This window comes from Rana temporaria, chromosome 9 (genome assembly GCF_905171775.1).
Source record: "Rana temporaria chromosome 9, aRanTem1.1, whole genome shotgun sequence".
NCBI classification, from domain to species: Eukaryota; Metazoa; Chordata; class Amphibia; order Anura; family Ranidae; genus Rana; species Rana temporaria.
Genome location: NC_053497.1, coordinates 119338484 through 119362208, shown reverse-complemented (window position 1 = coordinate 119362208; position 23725 = coordinate 119338484). Strand labels below are relative to the sequence as shown.

General features: G+C 45.0%; 1 protein-coding gene across 1 annotated transcript; it reads right to left on the bottom strand.

Annotated features, from left to right (window-relative positions):
- Positions 1-133: 133 nt before the first annotated feature.
- Positions 134-21783, bottom strand: LOC120913934 (deoxyribonuclease-1-like). Its single transcript, XM_040324292.1, has 9 exons — positions 20956-21783; positions 20723-20867; positions 16887-16975; positions 13705-13791; positions 9809-9921; positions 7995-8107; positions 3248-3405; positions 3074-3170; positions 134-379 (listed from the first exon to the last, which is right to left on the bottom strand). Exons 1-9 carry the CDS (start codon positions 20976-20978, stop codon positions 305-307), a joined length of 900 nt encoding a protein of 299 aa, XP_040180226.1. The 5' UTR covers positions 20979-21783; the 3' UTR covers positions 134-304.
- Between the last annotated feature and the right edge of the window lie 1942 nt (positions 21784-23725).

The following is a 23725-nucleotide window of genomic DNA, read 5'->3' as shown; positions in this document are numbered from 1 at the left end:
TTTCCAGTATATGCTTTTTTAAGCTGTACCGAGATAGTCCTTCATCAAACTCCTCTATGGTGTGATCAACTGGGGATTGATCCCCCAGTCCTTTTTTGCCCTGCCTCCCAGTAATTGCCATAATGTGCAGACAGAGTGCTCAAAATAAAGTTTTTATTGGAGTTTCATGCCTTCTGCTTGATTAACCCTCAGTGAAGTCATTTGGGGAAGAACGCAAGACAGACTGAAATGTAACAATGCCATGTAGCCTTCTTATTGATCAGAAACAAAACGTTCAATTCATTTGTTGGAATGAAATGGACAGTTATAGCTCTCTGTCCATCCGTGGGTCTGTCCGGAGATTGACCTCCACTGGGAAGTGGTCACTGACCTCCAGAGCCTGTGAAGAAGAAAACACTTTAAGATTTGCATTCTTCACTAAGGGAAGCTGTGACATAGAACACCGTTGGGAGGGATTAGAGTGGAGACTGCAAGCCAGACCTTCTCTTCCAACATCAGTGCCTGACCTCACGAATGTGCCTCTGGAAGAATAATTAAAACATTCCCATAGGAACATTCCCATAGACGCACTCCTAAACCTTGTGGACAGTCTTCCCAGAAGAGCTGAAGCTGGTACAGCTGCAATGGATGATGGCACTGTCATTATTTTAATTAAATAAAACATCTAAGTACCATTTTTCTAATCAATATACAGCTGTCACATGACCCAGATACTTCACAGCCTGTCTGCAATGGACTAGATATAAATAATTGATATATAACTGTTTTAAATTGTCATACAAATCTATATTTGAAATCAAATCTTTATTATTTACTGGCAATAACATGGTGTGGGCAGATATCTACCAGTCACAGACTGCATCAGCCCCTCCAGCCTGTGACTTAGAATAAGAGGGAGGTGAAGTCTCCATAAATCTACATGTAATATCCCGCCCATGTTGTGTTTAGCTGGTCAGTGGGTATGAAGGAGGGGGGGGGATGTAAGCTGTCATTTACCACTGTGTACACTTGCATTTGTGAGGCTGCTCAGACGTGCTAGGGAGGAAATACTCAACATAGAAACTCACAGAAAACTGAGCATGTGCAGAATTGCCACCACAGCTGCAAAATCCCTAGCTGAATTGGGGACATGGACAGAAGGTGTAGATACTGTAGAGAGCAGCAGGATCAACCATTTTTTTTGTAGAATACAGAAAATGAATCCCATAGTGACTGAGTGAGTATGGACAGCATGCAATACACCATTTATTGATAGTTTTTCATGATGTGGGTTTAGTGACACTTTAAATTTAGATTCTGGATGAAATCTGCTTTAAGTTTTCTAGAAGACCATTTCTGCATGTATATGCCGCTAACTAGGGTCCACAGGCCCTGTGCGTTGTCAATTTAATGTTTTAGGGCCGTACCTACAGGAGTCACAGGTGCAACCCGGTCCCCTGTTCCAGGGGTCCCAAGCGCCCTTCCCCCCCCTCCCCCCGGTACGCCTGGATAGGAGGCAGTGGGCAGCATATAGAGGAAATTATCCCTTAATTTTCCTCCTGCACCTGCTGAATGCCTGCTTCTCCACCTCTTCCTCCCACAGACAATTCAGCACCTGCAGAAGGAAAATGGAGGGATCAGTTCCTCTGTATGCCACCCTTGCCAACCCTCCTATCCATTTGTTTTCTGCTCAACACTTCAGGGTAAGGAAGGTTTAGTTTGGACATAAAGGAATGGTGGTGTACAAAAATGAGTGTCCACAGCTACTATGGGACCCACTATGACACCTGAAGAGCCAGACCTGCCAGATAAGTCAAGCATCAATGGGCGGCATCTACGGCTGTCCTCAAAGTGAGAGCGAGGAACGGGGGGCAGGCACAACAAGTTTCAGAGGCTCTGCCTCTTTTTTTAAGCTGCCTGAGGGTGGGGAAAGATGTTTTTTTATCAAGCTTGTGAGCAGGCAATTGTCTGACAGCTTTCATAGAGCTGACAAACTTATGGAACTACAGTGACCAGCATAAAAACCAGTTGGACAAACATACAACATGTCAGTTGGGGACTTTTTTTTTTTTTTTTACAAATAAAATATATTAATCAGGGACATTAAAAGTGGACCGATTTGACAATGTAACAATTAAATAAAAAATAAATAAATTACAACATATCCAATTAACAAGTAAGTATATATGGAGAATAATGAATGAATGACTTGTATAGCGCTACACATGCAAACTGAATCGCCTCTGGGCGCTTTTTCCAGCCAGTGTCTGCTTGGCTGGTGCGGTCATTTTACCCTGTAGGATCTCGACACGCTAGGGACATACAGTCATACACACAGATATACAAACAGGCATACCCCACTTTTAAGTACACAATGGGACCCGAGCATGTATGTAAAACGAAAATGTACTTAAAGTGAAACAATACCTTTTTTCACTTCTAGGGTATAGTGGAGGGTCAGGAGCTGTAGTTGATGTCTCAGGGGGTGTCAGGGGCACACTGGAACAGGGCGTCTTATGCTCTTGGAGCTTCAGCTCCTTCTACTGCGGCTGCAAAATGTCTGTACAGTACTTGTAAGGCACTTTACATACACTTGCGGGTATGTCCTTACTCGCGAGTGTATGTAAAGTGAGTGTACTTAAAGCGGGGTATGCCTGTATATATACTGGGCCAATTTGGACAAGATCCAATTTACCTACCAGCATGTCTTTGGAGCGTGGGAGGAAACCGGAGCACCCGGAGGAAACCCACGCAGGCACAGGGAGAACATGCAAACTCCAGGCAGATGGTGTCGTGGTTGGGATTCGAACCAGAGACCCTTTTGCTGCTAGGCGAAAGTGCTACTCACTACACCACTGTGCTGCCACCATAATAAATGGGTGTAAAAAATAATAAAATGAAACTAACGCCAGTGGCCAGGGTTGCAAAGGTCATATTTGGGACCAGGCCCTGATGTTCTGCCACTGGGCTCGGAGGGAAGCGCCCCAACTGGGGCTCTAAAGGTCCTAGCTATGCCTCTGGCTTTACACCTTATACTGAAGGTTTGCTACAAATGAGAACATTTATGACAAAACCCAGCAAGAGTCGCTCCTACCTCTTCTTCAGAGAGCCCAAATTTTTTCTGGAAGTTGAATGGTTTGGCAGATCCTGGTATAAGGGCTTTGAGGAATTCTTCTCCATGTACAACAATGCTGTGTGATGAATATAAAGGAATTTGGTTATTTGAAATACTTCAGAATTGACCCTTCTCTTCCATCCCTGTATTTACCGGTCATAGGCACAATGTGTTTTGGTGTTTACTGTTGTATCGTCTTTATCACTGATCAGCCAGTGGAAGGTATTACTGCTCTTCCTTTGAATATTCCTCCATTCCTCATTGGTCACGTAGCCACAAGCTGCATTTAGATCTCCAAGAAGCATAACATTCTAAGATCAGAAAAATGTAATACATTATTTTCTATTGCTGTAGTCCTGCTATGAAGATTTCTATGAATATCTGAACACTGTAATATCTTAGCTTGTACACTTGGACTGCTGCACTGTGAATGTGGGTTAAAGCAGAGGTTCACCCTAAAAAACATCTATGTACCATTACATGCAGCATACTTGCGTCAGCTACAGTATGCTGTTTTTTTTTTTCACTGTACTTACCGTTGAATCGTTTATTTTATTTTCTTCTTCCCGCGGGGAATAGGCGTTCCTATGAAGAGACGTAGATGATTGACGTGCGGCTAAGGCGCGTCACACATTCCGAAAATAGCCAGATTAGGACTCGGCTCGCGCCTGCGCACAGACTAGGAGCTGACTGCGCAGGCGCCGTATATAGCCGAGTCCTATTCTGGCTATTTTCGGAACGTGTGACGCGCCTTAGCCCCACGTCAATCATCTACGTCTCTTCATAGGAACGCCTATTCCCCGCGGGAAGAAGAAAAGAAAATGAACGATTAACCGGTAAGTACAGCGGAAAAAAAAAAACAGCATACTGTAGCTGACGCAAGTATGCTGGATGGGATGGTATATACCGTATTTATCGGCGTATACCGCGCACTATTTTGCCCTGAAAATCAGGGCAAAATCATGGGTGCGCGGTATACGACAATACCCGCTTTCCCGCCACGAGTTTGAATACTGCACCGGCATATACCGAGCGCAGTACACTCGTGTATCTTCGGGCAGTCTCGGCGCCTCTCTCGCTGACGTCCTGAGCGTACAGGACGTCAGCGCAAGAGTTGCCGAGCCTGCCCGACGATACACGAGTGTACTGCGCTCGGTATATGTCAGCGCAGTATTCAAACTCGGCGCAGGAAGGACGCCGCAGAAGGACGCCGGACCCGACGAAGAGGACACCCGAAGCCGCAGAAGGACGCCGGACCCGACGAAAAGGACACCCGAAGCCGCAGACGGACGCCGGACCCGACGAGGCCGCCGCGCAAGACACCAAAACTGTAAGTACAAAAAACCTTTTTTCCACAGGATTCGGGGCAACTTTAGGGGTGCGCGGTATACGCGGGAGCGCGTTATACCGCGATAAATACGGTAATTGTTTTAGGATGAACCTCCTCTTTAAATCTACACTAGGGCTCTATTTGCACAGCAGCTCTGTATTTTGCCTGTTTGTGTAGGCCTCCACCTTCAAAAAATGTAATAAGTATATATATACTTATATAGGAAGATAGACAAATATATTTTTCAATAATTCATAAGCATGTCTTATTATTACCCTTTTGTAGTTCCTTACCTTACATAACATAAACCTGGGAGAGACAAGGGTAGCAAATCGTTAAAGTAGTTCTTCAAATTAGAAGTCCATAACCTAATATGGGAGTTGTGGCACCTTAACGAAGACCCATCCTGAATGTATCTCCTCTGATTTTGCTCCCACCTTGGTCGCTAGGTTCATACCAGGGATCTGGAATGTTGCGGCAGTCCTTCCTTTCTTTTTTCCCTCCTTTCTATTTTGCCTTCCTGTTTTCTTTTTTATTGTTTTTGTAGCGTCCTGCTCCTGTTCGGTAGGCGCTATTTGTAAATTTAATTTATCTGAGCTGTAGTTTAGCTTCGTAATGATTATGTCAAATTATTGGTTTCTGTTCCAGTTCAGCTGCGTTGCACATTTTCCACTTGACTGTAGGTATAGCTGTCACCACGGGTCAAGGTTGGAAATGCAGCGGGCTGGGTGTATTGAGTATTCTCTTCCCAGAAGCAGCCCAGTGGTCTCCGCCACTGTGCATTCTGGGAGAGGGTACTTAAGGGACAGACAACGTTTTGGCGGGGTCTTCCGATCCTGACCTGATGGCCCTCCTGGCCTCAGGGATGTGTTAGCAGTTCTTCGGCCTCTGGGCCTATTGGCCCGAGGCTCTGTTTACTGAGAGTAGGCCCAGGAGTTTCTGGGGCCTACTGGTCCAGGAGTGGTCCTGTGCTGTCTTGCCTGCGGGAAGAAGCCGAAACAATTGGGGACTCAATTGGAGGATACATCCTGGCCAATCTACCTCACAGTGCTGCCGGCTGAAAGATCCTGGTACTGTGTAGCTGTGTCTTTGGAACTTTGCCACAGGACCGTGTAACCACACATACACTTTGCAGAGGACTGTGCAACGACTTGTTTACACTCATCAACTTTGTGGCAGAGACTTTTGAACGAGCTTCGCACCAGCTGCTAGGTCAGTGAGAGAGGCCTATCCGGTGGTTGCTGAATCCGGTGTGGAAATGGTTTGTCCTCTGGATCCAAGAACGTACACGTGATCCACAAAGCAAGGTACCTGAATCTCCCCTAACCCTCCATCCCTCTGTCTGAGTTGGTTTAATAAAACCTTGGAAGAAAAGAGACTAATAGGTAGATTCAGAAAGAGTTAGGCCGGCTTATCAGTAGATAAGCCGACCTAACTCAGAATCTACGCCGACCTATGTTTAAGCGTATGCTCAAACAGAGATACGCTTAAACATATCTAAGATACGACGGCTTGCGCCGCCCTATCTTAGATTGCAATATTTCGGATGGCCGCTAGGTGGCGCTTCCATTGCGGTCGGCGTAGAATATGTAAATGAGTTGATACGCCGATTCACGAACGTACGCCCGGCCGCCACAGTAGTTTTACGCCGTTTCCGTAAGGCATTAGCAGGCCTAAAGTTATTCCATCTATTAGGTGGAATAACAATGTTAAAGTATGGCCGCCGTTCCCACCGCGAGATTCAAATTTTTGACGTTGTTTGCAAAAGTCGTCCGCGAATCGGGATTTACGTTGTTTACGTCCACATCGAAATCAATAGGCCCGTGCGGCGTACGTAGCCGCAATGCACACTGGGAAATGTAGGCGCCCGGCGCATGCGCAGTTAATAAAAAACGTAAAAAACGTGAGGTCAAGCCTCATTGCCATCAAACACGCCCCCCTCCAACACATTTAAATTCGGCGCCCTTACGCCCGCCCGCTTTAGGCTACGCCGCCGTATATTAGCAGGCAAGTATACTGAGAATCATTACCAGCCTAGCTAATTTACGGCGGCGTAGCCTAAACACGCTAAGCTACGCCACCGTAACTTTGCTCCTCTCTACCTGAATCTACCTATAAGTGTTGGTGCAGACATTTGTGAATAACTCTTCAAGGAGGACCCATGGGACGGACATGGTGAACGGTGAGGTAAAGGCAGGCCCAAAACTATCCAGCAGCTCCTCCGGGGCGGGGGGGGAGGGGGGGGGTTTATTGCTACATTTTGGTTTTTATTCTCCATTTATGGGATACTTTGTACTCAAGTTTTTAGGCTATATTTATTTTCTTTTGATACTTAAATACCAGCACACTCCCAACTTTGAGCTGTGATCAACTGTTCTGTATTGACCACACTGGAGATTTATGTTGGTGTACCCGTCTAGTTGTTTATGTCTTTTTAATGTGCTTTATGTATTCAATGTGTTTTAACTAAAAAATGTCTGTTTTGTATACAGTGCATGTATCTTTTAATTTTTCCTTTTGTTTCTAAATTCTTTATTAAAAATTGGTAATGAAAAGAAAAAAAAAAAAAAGTATTTCCTCATTCTGAAAACCAAAAAATGTAAAAGTCAGCATCTACAAATGCTGCTGACTTTTAATAATAGGACACCTACCTGTCCAAGGATCCAGCGCTGTCCTCACCCAGGCCGCCTCTTAAGGCGTTGACATGTTTACTTTAGAAAGCTGGCCGTGACTGCATGCGGCTTCACAGCTGGTTTTCCACTGTGCATACGCAGGCCGCGCTACACTTTGTGAATAGTACCGCAGACTGAATATAGACTTACCCGTGTTTCCCCGAAAATAAGCCCGGGTCTTATATTAATTTTGGCAACAAAAGACACAGTAGGGCTTATTTTTGGGGTAGGTCTTACCATGTAATGTGCTGTCTTCTCTTCCCCTCTCTCGACCTGCCTGTTAGGAATCCCCAGTGTGAACTTAGTTAAAATGCTTGTAAAATCTTGTAATCCACTCTATTACTGTAGTATATAATGTACAATGTGTGTATTTCTGTAATATAATTGTGCCAAATACCTTCATTATAGCGCTGCTCTGCGCTTTTGTGACCTTCCGGAGCTCTCTTCCCTGCATTTTTGTTACAGAAACACACGCATTGTACTACTGTAATAGAGTGGGTTATAGGATTTTAAACTAGGGCTTATTTTCGGGGTAAGGCTTATATTGCAGTCCTCCTGGAAAAGTACGCTAGGTCTTATTTTAGGGGTAGGTTTTATTTTTGGGGAAACAGGGTAGCAGGAGCTCTGAACTTCCTGCTCTGCATGTTTGCTGCAGGCCAGTGATTTAGGAAGTATTGAATTCAGAGGATCAATATGATAGCTGATCAGCTATTATTTTCAGGCACAAGTTCGCAATGGCAGTCTTACATTCCTTTAAATAACATACTGCTAGTATAAGCATCTTCCGCCAAAACTGTTGCTAGGTTGTGTGCATGTATGGCTTTCGTTGTTGAGCCTAATTTGGCCCTGTGGAGGTTAGGAAAACAATGACCTATAGAACAAACATCTCCATGCCTACCTCAATTCTCCATTGACTCTTCACCTCCAACATGACCTGCAGAAGACGGTTGATCTCCTTGGCTGCTTCCCTTGGACAAGTGTGATGAGACATCAGGGCAAAGTCTTTAATAACTGTCACAAATAACATTTGACATTTTTACATGGAGTTGATCAGCAAGACATAATACTCATTGAAAAAGCATTAGATGGAAACTAAAGCTGTCCTACTGCAGTACTCAAGGGCAGTCTGTCACCCAATATGCATTAAAGCCTTACAGTACTCGATTTAAAGCGGAGTTCCACCCTAAAAATGAACTTTCTATTAACAGCTTGACTTTAACCACTTAAGTACCGGACCAATATGCTGCCTAAAGACCCAAGGTGTTTTTACAGTTCGGGACTGCGTCGCTTTAACAGACAATTGCGCGGTCGTGCGACGTGGCTCCCAAACAAAATTGGCGTCCTTTTTTCCCCACAAATAGAGCTTTCTTTTGGTGGTATTTGATCACCTCTGCGGTTTTTAGTTTTTGCGCTATAAACAAAAATAGAGCGACAATTTTGAAAAAAATGCAATATTTTTTACTTTTTGCTATAATGAATATTCCCCAAAAACATATATAATTTTTTTTTTCCCTCAGTTTAGGCCGATACGTATTCTTCTACCTACTTTTGGTAAAAAAAAATCGCAATAATCGTTTATCGGTTGGATTGCGCAAAATTTATAGCGTTTACAAAATAGGGGATAGTTTTATTGCATTTTTTTTTTTTTTTTTACTAGTAATGGCGGCGATCAGCGATTTTTTTCGTGACTGCGACATTATGGCGGACACTTCGGACAATTTTGACACATTTTTGGGACCATTGTCATTTTCACAGCACAAAATGCATTTAAATTGCATTCTTCATTGTGAAAATGACAGTTGCAGTTTGGGAGTTAAACACAGGGGGCGCTGTAACATTTAGGTTCACCTAGTGTGTGTTTACAACTGTAGGGGGGTGTGGCTGTAGGACTGACATCATCGATCGAGTCTCCCTAATAAAAGGGATCACTCGATCGATACGCCGCCACAGTGAAGCACGGGGAAGCCGTGTTTACATACGGCTCTCCCCATTCTTCAGCTCCGGGGAGCGATCGCGACGGAACGGCTATAAACAAATAGCCGCGCCGTCGTCCCGGATCGCTCCCCGCGGGAACCCGACCGCCGCATGTCGCGGGGGGTCCCGATCGGACCCCCGACCCGCGGAAAGGCAGGGACGTACAGGTACGCCAATGTGCCTGTACGTGCCATTCTGCCGACGTATATGCCTAGTTCCTGGCCCTAGGTGGTTCAACTTCCTTTCCTAAGACCCCATTGCCTCCTGGGAAATGAGTGTTATCATTTCCCAGGAGTCTCTGGGCATTACTTTGCCTAAAAATCAACCAGCATGCACCTCTCCCTGAAAACCAGGAAGAAAAGGGAACTGGGCTTCACATGCCCACACATATGATGGATACGGCAACAACATGAGCTGGAGGATATAAGGCAAGTATTTTCAATGATTTCTGGAATTATTGGGGAGCTATTAATTTGTTTTAGGGACTATTTAATGTGATTAATTTTAGCTTGCAAAAAAGAAAAAAAATTATACCCAGAACTCCCCTTTAACACCAGCCAGGTCCATGTGAGGAATATTTCTCCTTTTTTGTGGTCCTTAGTCATTTGTGTTTTGTTGATGTGACCTTTAGCAGACATAAACTGACCCCTAATTTCCCTAAATGGAGACTGCTGTTATATTTGAGATTGCCATGCCTGTTCTACACAGAGGCAGTAAGAGTCAATAACTACAACCTACCTGTCCTTGGTGAGTGGAAGCGGACAACAAACGGTTCTCTTGCAAAGGCCTCAGGGTGATCTGGATGTTTTTCCACATACTGATACCAGTCGACCACCTTTACTGAGTCAGATCTGCCACGTAAAGAGAGCCATAGTTACAACGCTAGGTATAGACAATTGCAGATCTGCAGCAAGTAAATTGTGCAAGTTGTAGTAGTCATGGGCAACCACTAAAAACAATGGCCCAGATTCACGTAGGAGATACGAAGGCGTATCTCCAGATACGCCGTTGTATCTCTGAGTCTGAGGCGTCGTATCTTGGCGCCTGATTCAAAGAATCAGATACGCCAGAATTTGTAAAAGATACGACCAACGTAAGTCTCCTACGTCGTCGTATCTTAACTGCATATTTACGCTGGCCGCTAGGGGCGTGTACGCTGATTTAGGCCTAGAAATATGTAAATCAGCTAGATACGCCTATTCACGAACGTACGCCCGGCCGTCGCAGTACAGATACGCTGTTTACGTAAGACTTTTTCCGGCGTAAAGTTAAACCTGCTCTATGAGGTGTAGATGAGGCGTACCAATGTTAAGTATGGACGTCGGGCCAGCGTCGAATTTTCCATCGATTACGTTGTTTGCGAATAGGGCTGTGCGTAATTTACGTTCACGTCAAAAGCATTGGCTTTTTGCGGGTTAATTTGGAGCATGTGCACTGGGATACTTTCACGGACGGCGCATGAGCCGTTCGGAGAAAGCGTAATTACGTGGGGTCACAATACATTTACATAATACACGCCCACATCTTCCACATTTGAATTAGGTGGGCTTACGCCGGCCTATTTACGCTACGCCGCCGCAACTTTGCCTTGAGAATACTGCACTTGCCTGTCAAAGTTGCGGAGGCGTAACGTAAATAGGATGAGTTACGCCCGCACAAAGATGCGCTCTCCTACGTGAATCCGGGCCAATGTTGGTCCAGGACCGAGCTTACACTTTACGACCCCATCATTTACCTAAAACAGTATTAAAATGTTTGCCAACAGCAGTTTGTATTAATGTAAACCTTTCACAGATCTGGAAAATTCAAAATAGGCATTTTGTAGAAACATACTTAAGTAAAGGTCACTTCTATTGAAGGTTGCAAGTCAAAATCATCAGCAGATCCAGAGAATAGTTAACAGAGTGTTTACTTATCTCTCTTCAAATCCCTATGTCCTGTGGCTTTCTCCTGCTCCGTTCTTCTGTTATTAGCATGATGCATCTAAGTGCAGAAGTATAAAACTTTGAATATTGGAACAGCTCATTGGTTCCTTCTTCAGCCAGTGACCTGAATGAGCTGTTCCGAAAGCGTCCCGCCTCTATGACACACTTCCTGTCCACTTCCTGTTTGTGTTCCATGCTGGTTTCTGTCTCGCTTCCTCTGACGTCATCCTTAGGCTCCAGCAGTATTGTGTCCTCTGAATATTCACAGCACAAGTCGGCTGTTATCTCATGGACTTCCCTGCAAGCTTTACCATCACAGACTGGGACTGCCATTGGAACATCTCCTGGATGCACTTGTCTGCTACATGCCTGTTTTATCCACTATCTTGTAAGTGTTTTTAACCCTCTAGGGCAGTGGTCCCCAACCTTTTCGGCAACGGGGACCGGCTGCATGGAAGAAAATTTTCCAAGGCCCGGTTGGGGGGAGGTTGGGGGTGGCATGCGGGGGGGGGTAAGCGATTTTTCGCGGGCAATTTGTCAGCGCATTATTTCTATTTATTACATTGTAGTAAAAAATAAAGTTAAACCCACCAAAATGCAGAATCAGTGGGAGCTTTGAGTGTGTCACTTGCCACGCTGCCTGCCACCAGATGCGGATTGTCACTTACCATGCTGCCTGCCACCAGATGCGGATTGTCACTTGCCACGCTGCCTGCCACCAGTTGCGGATTGTCACTTGCCACGCTGCCTGCCACCAGATGTGGCAAGGCCCCAACAGATGAAGCTAGTGCCCCCACTAGGCCCTGCTCACACTCCCCCCACACATTACAGTCCTCAGCCTCCCCCCCCACACATTACAGTCCTCGGTTCCGTCCCCAACACATTACAGTCCTCGGTTCCGTCCCCCACACATTACAGTCCTCGGTTCCGTCCCCCACACATTACAGTCCTCGGTTCCGTTCCCCCACACATTACAGTCCTCGGTTCCGTTCCCCCACACATTACAGTCCTTGGTTCCGTCCCCCACACATTACAGTCCTCGGTTCCATCCCCCACACATTACAGTCCTCGGTTCCATCCCCCACACATTACAGTCCTCGGTTCCATCCCCCACACATTACAGTCCTCGGTTCCATCCCCCACACTTAGGGACAGATCGAAGGGAGGCACAGCATGAGGAGAAAAGTTGCAGAGAGGGAGGCGGCACAGTTCTGGATAGAGGGCCGAGGTAACAAACAGGTCATTGGCTGCTAGGATGGAGGACAGTCCTAGCAGCCAATCGCCTGTTTGATAACCTCGGGCAGCTCCGCTGTCGGCTCTATGAGCGACGCAGGAGGAAGAAAAGTCTCATTGCGGTCCGAATGGCAGAGTGCCGGGGTCCGCATGTGGGGCTCTCTCATGCCGCCTGCTCGCGGCCCGGCTGCAGAAGTGCCACGGCCCGGTAGTGGGCCGCGGACCGGGGGTTGGGGAACACTGCTCTAGGGGAGTGCTGCCTAAAGTGTGTGAAGATTTGCCACCCTCTCCAACACAGACTTTATTTGTCAGGATTCAAATGCTTGGAGCGCCCTGGATATACACTTTTTTCTGTTATTAGCATGATGACCTCTGACAAGTTCTCTGTCAACTGAGATAAAACCAGGCTGAGATTTGTGTCAGGGATGGTGCATAGAAATAGATTAGCAGAGAGCTGGTCTTTCACAGCACAGTTCTGCATTGGTTCTTCCTCTTTCTGCCTATGTGGAGTGGGGGTGTGTGGCTTTCCTCCAGTCAGCTGTCTCACAGTGTATGGCAAGAATCCACACCCACAGGTGAATCAGGAAGAGAAAATTCTAACACAATGTTCACTTTCTAAACAGTATATAAAGCTGAAGACAGAAGATATACAAGTAAAACTTATGTAGGGAGCTTTGTATAATCTCTGTGTATTATCTGAGGCTGTTCACTTCACTGGGTATATGTGAGGGTTTACATCCACTTTAAAGCGGGGGTTCAACCAAAAATAAATTTTTAACATTACATTCAGCCGAGTTGTCCTAATGACAATCGGCTGGTTTTTTTTTTCCGTACATACCGTATTTCACCGCCGCTTCTGGGTATGTCTTCTACAGGACCGGGCGTTCCTATCTGATTGACAGGCTTCCGACCGTCGCATACAGCGCATCACGAGTTGCCGAAAGAAGCCGAACGTCGGTGCGGCTCTATACGGCGCCTGCACATTGACGTTCGGCTTCTTTCGGCAACTCGTGACGCGTAGTATGCGGCGGTCGGAAGCCTGTCAATCAGATAGGAACGCCCAGTCCCGCAAAAGACATACCCGGAAGCGGCGGTGAAATACGGTATGTACGGGAAAAAAAAAAAAAAAAAAACGATTGTCATTAGGACAACTCGGCTGAATGTAATGTTAAAAATTGATTTTTTGGGTGAACTTCCACTTTATGCCTAGGTTCACCTTAATGCGAAAATGCATGGCAAATCAGCAGCTATTGCCGGTAATGGCGCCGTCCGAATCGACACCGCATTTGCAAAAGTAGTTCCTGTACTACTTTTAGCAACTTCGGGGTGCGATTTGTATAGACATCTGTGCAGCAACTCACACAGATGTCTGAAATCGCCCCCGAAGTCGGACTGACATGCAGGTATGAAATCATGCGAGTTCAATCCTGCTGTCAGTGTGTACCTAGGACAAGGATACATCTACCTTTACCATACCTGTAGATGAAGACAAACTGCTCTTTGTAGCTGTTCTTTCCCAATCTTTTACTCTCCACATGTTTGTATTGATGGATGGAGTCATACCTACAGAAAAGGAAAAGGAGAATTTTGAGACCCAGCAGCACAAATATGTAAGAAAGTGTTTCAAGTACAATACATCACAAAGTAAAATATCAGCTCGGTCTTTGAAATCTAAAAGTGATGAAGAGAAATAAAGATAAAAGGCGAAGAAGAAAAAATGTAAAGGAAATGGTATACAGTGGACATTAATTTTGATAGAGCGATGTTAGCTTGAAGTCGAACTTCACGTTCTCAATCAACGCTGACTATTTTTAATACTTATGCTGCTAGCATTAGTAAATACCGTATTTATCGCGGTATAATGCGCTCCCGCGTATACCGCGCACCCCTAATGTTGCCCCGAATCCTGTGGAAATTTTTTTTTTTGTACTTACAGTTTTGGTGTCTTGCGCGGCGTCCATCGGCGGCCTCGTCGGGTCCGGCGTCCGTCTGTGGCTTCCGGTGTCCTCTTCGTCGGGTCCGGCGTCCTTCTGCGGCGTCCTCGCGTCCTCCCCGCTCGTTTCCCGCGCCGAGTTTGAATAATGCGCCGACATATACCGAGCGCAGTACACTCGTGTATCGTCGGGCAGGCTCGGCAACTCTCGCGCTGACGTCCTGTACGCTCAGGACGTCAGCGCGAGAAGTGCCGAGACTGCCCGAAGATACACGAGTGTACTGCGCTCAGTATATGCTGGCGCAGTATTCAAACTCGTGGCGGGAAAGCGGGTATCGACGTATACCGCGCACCCACGATTTTGCCCTGATTTTCAGGGAAAAATAGTGCGCGGTATACGCCGATAAATACGGTAGATAGGAAAGTATATAAAATGTACTTGTTTTTAAATTTCTTCACTTAATTCTTGGTTTCTAGGCCAGGGCAATTGATGTCGCCAGGACCAGGACAAGGGAAAGGCAGTAGGGGAAGCTGCCTTGGGCACTGTGGTATCATATTGAGGATGGGGGGGGGGGGGGTTCGTGTTCGGAGGGGGGATTTGGGAGGTTTCATGGGTAAGAATTGTTCTAGGAGGGGAAATTTGATGTTGGGGGGGTGCTTGCAGTGGTAATTCTGTGTGATTTGTGTTGGCAGGGGGGATGGGGGAAGAGAATTTGTGCTCGGAGGAGATTTTTCTTTTGGGTGCGGGTAATTTCTGCTAGTATGGACGATTGGGGGGGGGGGGGGTTGTACGAGGAGGGGAGACTGGGGGATTTGTGTTGGGAGGGGGGATTTGGACTCAGAGGGGAAATTAGAGGGGTAGATGATTTGTGCTAGGATTTTTTTTGGGGGGGGGCTGTGCTGTGTGGGGACCTGAGGAGAGAGAGAAATCAAGCTGAAAGGGGGCAAAGATTTGTGCTGCAAGGGAAGTTTTTGGGCCAGATTCACAAAGAGATACGACGGTGTATCTACAGATACACCATCGTATCTCTGACTTACACTGGTCCTATCTATGCGCCTGATTCATAGAATCAGATACGCATAGATAGGGCTAAGATCTGACAGGTGTAACTTTGTTACACTGTCGGATCTTTTTTTCAATTTAAAAATGGCGCCGGATTTACCTTTGAATAATATGTAAATCAGCAAGATACGCAAATTCACGAACGTACGCGGACCCGACGCAGTCTTCTTACGACGTTTCCGTAGCGGCGTACCCGTCGTATACTTACCCCTGCTTTCATCAGGCGCAGCCAATGTTAAGTATAGCCGGCGTTCCCGTGTCGAATTTGAATTTTCTAACGTCGTTTGCGTACGCCGATTCACAAACACGCGCGTCGCAAGTCACGCTCACGTCGAAACCACTGACGTCCTAGTGACGTCAGTGGGAGCAATGCACGCCGGGAAATTCCCCGGACGGCGCATGCGCATTTAAATCGGGAACGCGCCTGATTTAAATAGTACACTCCCCCTAGCCGCGGAATTTGAATTCCGCCGGGGGATTTAGGATCCGCCGCCGCAAGTTTGGAGGTAAGTGTTTTGTGAATTAGCCACTTGCCTCTCAAGCTTGCGGGAGCGGATCTTAAATCATGTAGATCGAGCGGATCTATAGATTCGCTGATCTACGTGAATCTGGCCCTTTATGCTTAGAGGGTAAGCATGCAGATTAGTGCTCGCTTTTATTTTTTTTGGAGGAGGGGTGGGATTTTTGACACATAATGCTCAAACATCTTTGGGGGGGCGCAGTTTGGTATGTTCGCCCTGGGCTCTAGATGGCCTTGCTCCAACACTGCATGTCATACATCCCATTCCCAGGAGTCTTCAGGAAGGGTTTTCTCAGCTAAGCACACCCTCCTGCTTGCATGCCTGAGCTAAGAGCAGATGAATTCCAGGAAGTAAATGCTACGTGAATCATCTGCCCTTATTCAAGTTGGCCACGGCCAGAAATTATAGAAGGTATTTTTCAAAGTGATTTCTCAGCAAAATAAAGCATGGAGACATGGATGGATGGGCGAGTTTGTGGTGTTCAGATGCAATGTAGTTCTGCTTTAAAGCAGTATTAAACCAAAAAACAAACACTTTTTACACTGCAGCTTACCAATTCTTAAATGTGATGACTGCAGTTTTTTTTTTTTTAGGCTTTCTTCTATTTTCATCTGGTAATCTGGCCAGTAAGTCTGTTTTTTCTCAAAAGAACAAGCTCTCTTCCAGATGTATCGCTTTACAGGGATGAGATAACCCATTTAACACGAGCAGGGGTGCTTGTAATGATCAGCTTTTATTGAATTATTTAAGGTTTTACGGTAACTGATTATAAAGTGCAAGCTGGAGCTGACCTTCAATTTGCTAGTGTATTAAAATATGCTAGTACATTTGACACTCCCCTACCCCAAGACTTACAATTCTGCTGTGCCTCCAGTGCTCAGTCAGAGTGGGGGCACGCTAATACAAAAGGTATGTTACAGGCCAGATCACCAGGTGAAAAGCCTAAAAAAGAAAAATCTAATGCAGTCACCATATTTAATAATGGGTAAACTGCAATATATTACATTCTGGGTTGAGGGTTTAAAGAGAGTGTATATATATATATATATATATATATATATATATATATATATATATATATATATATATATATATATATTTTTATGTGTATGTACTTTCCCAGCATGCACTTTGGAGTTACCGGTTGAGTTCAGTCATAAGAGCTGGGACAGCTTCTCCCTTGGAATCTCTGACCTCTTGGATGGCACTGATGTCACAGCGAGACAGAATCTGTTTAAAAAAAAAAAATAAGTGGGTCATGTTCCTTTTTCTTTAAAGTGATTACATGTTATACTTACCTGCTCAGCGCAATGGTTTTACACAGAGCAGCCCCGTTCCTCTTCTTTTTGGGTCCCCTGTCAGCGGTCCTGGCTCCTCCCCCCTGCTGAGTGCCCTCAATGGCAAGCCTCTTGCTATCGGGGCACTTGAGCAGGTTCACTCCTGAGCCGCACTTCTGTGATTGGACATTGTCCATTATTCACACACAGAGCACAGCTTGGCCCCGCCCCCTACTCATTGGCTAACTGGCTGTGATTGACAGCAGCAGGAGCCAATGACCCCTTCTGCTGGGTGAGCCTATGAGGAGAGAGACCCAAGAGAGCCGCTGCTCTCATGCACATAGCTGGATTTAGATGGGGCTCAGATAAGTATAAGTGGGGGCAGGGATGGACTGACAACTCATGGGGCCCCCGAGCAATAGAATATTATGGGGCCCCTGGGCTTACAGATGGCCACCATGCCAGGAGGCAGTGCAGAGGCAGGGCAGCTAAAATCTCAGGATTTTCACATCAAAAGCATGTCGGTTTCGGACATATCAGGGACAGATGTAAATAAACACAGATTTTTACATACTGTCTCTGGTATTATTGAGCCTGGCAACCCTGATGGGGCCCCCTAGTGGCACGGGGCCCTCGGGCAGTGCCCGAGAGTCCCAATGGTCAGTCCGCCCCTGAGTGAGGGAGCTCTACCCAGGAGGTTTTTTATCTTGATGAATAGAATCCATTAAGGTAAAACCTTTTGACTGTAAAACTGCTTTCAGAGCCCTTTCACACTGCCAGCGCCTGAAAAACGCTGGTAAAGCACCGCTAAGACCCTAAAGTTTTAGGGCGTTTTTGCAGTGCCTCAGTGTGAAAGGGCAAGGCGTTTTTACAGGGCTTTCAATTCATTTAAATGGAGAGGGGCGTTTTTGGAGCGTTTTTTTCAGCGCCCAAAAGCTGCTCCAAAGATGCTTGCAGGACTCAGTGTGAAATGGTCCATTGAGATGCATGGAGAGCGTTTGAGCGTTTTAATAGCGTTATTTTTAACTAAAATGCTGTAAAAACACTTTAGTGTGAAAGGGGTCTAACAGCAAACAAAGGATAATATTTGTGCAGACATTGTAGAAAGTTTTTGCCTTTTATCCTGGTTTACACCAGTGAGATTTGTCATACGATTGGACATTTCCATTGCCCGGAAATGGAACCATTCAAATTGTTGCGACTCAAGTTGCAAAGGCTTTCCTGCACTACTTTTTTGGCGATTTCACTGTGACTTGCATAGACTTCTGTTAAATGAAGTTGCAAGCTGCAATGAAATCGGGGTTCCAAATCGCACCGATCTGAAGTATCTTGAGTTCAAAGCCACAATGGTGTGAACCAGGGCTTAAAAAGAACATCCAGAGAGATAATTATCTGTAGCTAATCTTCCACAGCTGAAGCTCATCCCACCACTTCAACAACTTGCCGACCAGCCGCCGTCGTTTTACGGCGGCAGGTCGGCTCCCCTGCGCGAGAGCACGTAGCTATACGTCGGCTCTCGCGCAGGCCCCCTAGTGTTAACCCCTTCACTGCCAGTGGCATTTTTATAGTAATCCAATGCATTTTTATAGCACTGATCGCTATAAAAATGCCAATGGTCCCAAAAATGGGTCAAAAGTGTCCGAAGTGTCCGCCATAATGTCGCAGTACCGAAAAAAAATCGCTGATCGCCATTAGTAGTAAAAAAAAATATTAATAAAAATGCCATAAAAATACCGCCTATTTTGTAAACGCTATAACTTTTGCGCAAACCAATCAATAAACGCTTATTGCGATTTTTTTTTGTAGAAGAATACATATCGGCCTAAACCGAGGAAAAAAAATGTTTTTTTATATATTTTTGGGGGATATTTATTATAGCAAAAAGTAAAAAATATTCATTTTTTTCAAAATTGTCGCTCTATTTTTGTTAAAGCGGTGGTTCCCCCTAAAACAAATTTCTAACAATACATTCGTAAGACCCGTTACACTGCGGGTAGGCTGGCTTTTGTTTTGTTTTTTTAATACATACCTCTATATCGGCGTTTCGTCCCTTGGCGGTGGGCGTTCCTAGTTGATTGACGTTCCTCCGACGGGCGCATACTGCGCGTCACGACTTTCCGACAGAAGCCGAACGTCATTGCGCAGGCGCCGTATAGAGTCGGCTCTATACGGCGCCTGCGCAGCGACGTTCGGCTTCTTTCGGAAAGTCGTGACGTCACGTATGTGCCCGTCGGAGGAACGTCAATCAACTAGGAACGCCCACCGCCAAGGGACGAAACGCCGATATCGAGGTATGTACTAAAAAAACAAAACAAAAGCCAGCCTAACCGCAGTGTAACGGGTCTTACGAATGTATTGTTAGAAATTTGTTTTAGGGGGAACCACCCCTTTAATAGCGCAAAAACTAAAAACCGCAGAGGTGATCAAATACCACCAAATGAAAGCTCTATTTGTGGGGAAAAAAGGACGCCAATTCTGTTTGGGAGCCACGTTGCATAACCGCGCAATTGTCAGTTAAAGCGACGCAGTGCCGAATGGCAAAAAGTGCTCTGGTCTTTGACCAGCAATATGGTCCGGGGGTTAAGTGGTTAACAATCAGTTCTTTTGGTTGATGATATTCAGGAGAAGCAGAGCCTGCAATATGCAGGTTTTAGCTTCATCTCTGCATATCCACCAATTCACACCGAGTATTTCCATTTCCTATGTAGTGATGGCGAACCTTGGCACCCCAGATGTTTTGGAACTACATTTCCCATGATACTCAACTACACTGCAGAGTGCATGAGCATCATGGGAAATGTAGTTCCAAAACATCTGGAGTGCCAAGGTTCACAATCACTACAGTATAGCCTACTACAAAAAAGGTGACTATGCACAGAGGAGTTACTGTTCTTAGCTTGTCCCTAATATATTTTTGCAGAGCTAGCTACATAATGGGCCAGATCCACATAGATCGGCACCGGCGCAGCGTATCTAAGATACGCTACGCCGCCGTAACTTACTTGGCTTTGTTTCAAATCCACAACGAATTCGCGCCGTAAGTTACGGCGGCGTAGTGTATCTCTGGCGGCGGAATTCAAATCGGCGATTAGGGGGCGTGATTCATTTAAATGAAGCGCGTCCCCGCCCCGAATGAACTGCGCATGCTCCGTTTCTAAATTTCCCGCCGTGCATTGCGCGAAATGACGTCGCAAGGACGTAATTTTTTAAACTTAGACGTGACTTACGTCCATCCCGATTCACGGACGACTTACGCAAAAAAATGAAAAAATTCAAATTTCGACGCGGGAACGACGGCCATACTTAACATGGCAAATCTAACTATACGCCGCAAAAAAGCAGCTTTAACTATACGCCGGAAAAAGCAGACTAGAGACGACGTAAGAGAATGCGACAGCCGCGCGTACGTTCGTGGATCGTAAGAAATAGCTAATTTGCATACCCGACGCGGAAAACGACGCAAACTCCACCCAGCGGACGCCGAAGTATTGCATCTACGATCCAAAGGCGTATGAAGCCGTACGCCTGTCGGATCTTACCCAGATGCCGTTGCATCTTGGTTTGGAGGATTCAAACTAAAGATACGACGCGGGAAATTTGAAAGTACGCCGGTGTATCAGTAGATACACCGGCGTACTCTCACTGTGGATCTGGTCCAATATTTTTAAAAAAACTTTCTTACCCAGTTACAATTACCCACCTTCACCAGTGTGCCCATTATCTTCTTATTTGACGCTTTAGCTTCTCCAAAACTTTTGATGTTAAAAGCACAGATCTTGAAGGTAGCTGAAGAGAAATGCAGACCCAACAGGAAAAGTAGAAGGACGGGAGTTTTCATCATGTAGCTGTAAAAACAAGAGCTTACAATCCAATACACCTTTGCAACTTTACCTTGATAACGGAAGCTATTTCTGATGAATTAACAGGACTTACCTCTTAGCAGGGTATGGTCTCATTTCACTGAACTGTGTAGGCGAGAACTCCTTATTGTTGAAGAATATGTGTTTGAGGAAGTTCAAAGTAGCAAAAGTACTAATCGTCCATTACAACACTATCATTGTGTTGCTAAGTAAAAAAAATGCTGGTATTTTAGTAAATGAAAGATTGATGTAAATAGCATGGAAATAGTAATGAGTAACCATCAATGATGCCACGAATGCCCAAGGGAACCAGAAAAACGGAATCCTTAAAACTGTTAAATACAAGATAAAAAAAATAACCTAGGAAATGCTTGAAATAAGTAGAAATGTCCAAATTAAAAAAAAAATAAATTGTTGATCCTAAGTTTCTAATTTAGCCATCCAGTATGTTTGGAACACCAAAAATGTACTTGATCCAGCAGAATATATACCTAAAATCATTAGGAATGCCAAAAAATAAATAAAAATAAAGAATGTAACTCATTGAATTTAGATCCTTGTTATTGAAGCTTAGGGTACCGGAGGTTTAGACAGGACAAAAACCAGGTCAATGGATGATGAATGACCACAGTCGACACTGTAAATGTTCAGAAGTAACAGGTTCATATACACACAGAGCAGGTCTGTGAACAGAGGACAGGGAGGTGCCTGCTGTGTCAGTGCTGGGTCAGCAGGCTCTGGAACATAAGAGAATGGACAATACACAAGGCTGGAGCCTGCAGGAGGACCATTCTGCAATATACAGAACGTTTTTTTATAGTCGACCCATGCGGTGTGCCTCATGACAACCTGGTGGCCACTGCCTAGAAAAGCCAAATTGTCCTTCAGTCCCAATAAATTATTACATGGACTTTAGCGGTTATAAAAAATCCTGTAATGAAACCTAATTAGGTATACTATAAAGCATGGGACTTTTCTGTATCTTCTGAAAGGGGTTGTAAAGGAAAAATGTTTTTTTCATAATAAGCATCCTTTACCTGCAGACATTCCTCTTTTCACTTCCTCATTGTTCGTTTTTGCTCAGAAGTTGCTCTATTTCTTCTCTGTTCTGTTCACTTCCTGCTTGTCTGATTTTACTGACCACCGTGATGGAAGGCTTTACTGCGGTGGTCAGTAATGTGCTCGCCCCCTCCTGGGAACTACATCTGTGCGGCAGGACGCTCTCTACGTGTTAGAGACTTCAAGGAGGTGTGAATTACTGGGCGTGCCGCAATGCATACTGGGAAATGTAGTTCTTACATGAACGAGCGCCACAAACCAGGAAGTAAATGAGAGAACAGAAACTAGAATGCCGGAGGTGATATAGATGAAGGAATTTAATAGGTATTTACTCGTTTTTTAACAGAATCTTTACACTATTCTGTCTGTCTACCTTGCAGACATTGGGCCAGATCCACAGACAAAGTACGCCGGCGTATCTACTGATACGCCGGCGTACTTTCAAATTTCCCGCGTTTTCATCGGTCCAAACCGATCGTGTGTGGGCTCCATAGGTTATTTAACCATAGGTTAAAAAAAAGCCAACTTGCTTTAAATTGAACCTATGGATTCCTAACCGATGAGAAAAAAAACCATCGTTAGTAAGCACAACCATCGGTTTAAAATCCACGCATGCTCAGGATCAAGTCGACGCATGCTTGGAAGCATTAAACTTCGTTTTTTTCAGCACGTCGTTGTGTTTTACGTCACAACAGAGACGATCGGTTTTTTAACTGATGGTGTGTACGCACGACGGACCATCAGTCAGCTTCATCGGATAGCCTATGACAACGGTCCTTCAGACCGTTCTCATCGGATGGACTGATCGTGTGTACAGGGCTTTACACTCCCTGGGACTGAGAAGTTTCATACTTCACTCGTTGAGATATTTGTACATATTTGTACATATCTCCTCTCAAGCGTATCTTCTCCAGGGAGAATACGTTTAGTGCTTGTAGTCATTCTTCATAATTGAGGTCTTCCAGTTCCTATTTTAATTTAGTAACCCTTCTCTGGATTCTCTCCAGCTCCATTACATCCTTCCTGAGGACTGGTGACCAGAACCAGATGGAATACTCCAGGTGCGACCGAACCAGAGTTTTATAAAGTGGCAGGATTATCGTTTTATCTCTGGAGTAAATTCCCTTTTTGATGCATGCTAATATTCTGCCAGCTTTGGTAGATCCAGCTTGACACTTCATGCTATTACTCATTCTGTCTTCTACTATGACCCCTAGATCCTTCTCCATCATGGAATGGAATCCCCAAGATGTTCTCCCCTAAAGAGTACCTTGCGTTTATATTTTACTCCCCCCCCCCCCCCCCCCCAAGTACATTACCTTACATTTACAAATGTTAAACTTCATTTGCCATCTAGTAGCCCACTCCATTCATTTATTCAGGTCCTCTTGTAAAAGTTTCTATATACTGCTGTGATGTTATTGCCCTACATATTTTTGTGTCATCAGCAAACACAGAGATCAAGCAATTTATCCCACCCTCTATACCATTTATAAATCCCTCCATAGTTCATTCTGCTAAAACAATAGTAATCTTGTGACACTTGACTGTCCTTACAGTTTTTTTTACGTGTGATAAATAACTTTGAAATTTGGGTATGGCTGGATATATGAAGTGACACTCCCATATTTAGACAGTTCAGATAACCTAAAAATGACACAAGAACTTTCCTTTTTGTACAAACGTATTTTATTGTTAAAGCATACATTCCTTTGAAAAACATTATTCTTATGTAACAATTATTTTTGTCGTATAATCACTTCATGCAGAATTTTACCAGCAAC

Coding starts and splice junctions, on each gene's coding strand:
- LOC120913934 (XM_040324292.1), bottom strand. CDS start 20,978: ATGAGACCATACCCTGCTAAGAG. Junction 9,922..13,704: donor CAGTTTGTCTTCATCTACAG/GTATGGTAAAGG, acceptor TTTACGTGGCAG/ATCTGACTCAGTAAAGGTGG. Junction 380..3,073: donor TTGGGCTCTCTGAAGAAGAG/GTAGGAGCGACT, acceptor TCTTCTTCACAG/GCTCTGGAGGTCAGTGACCA.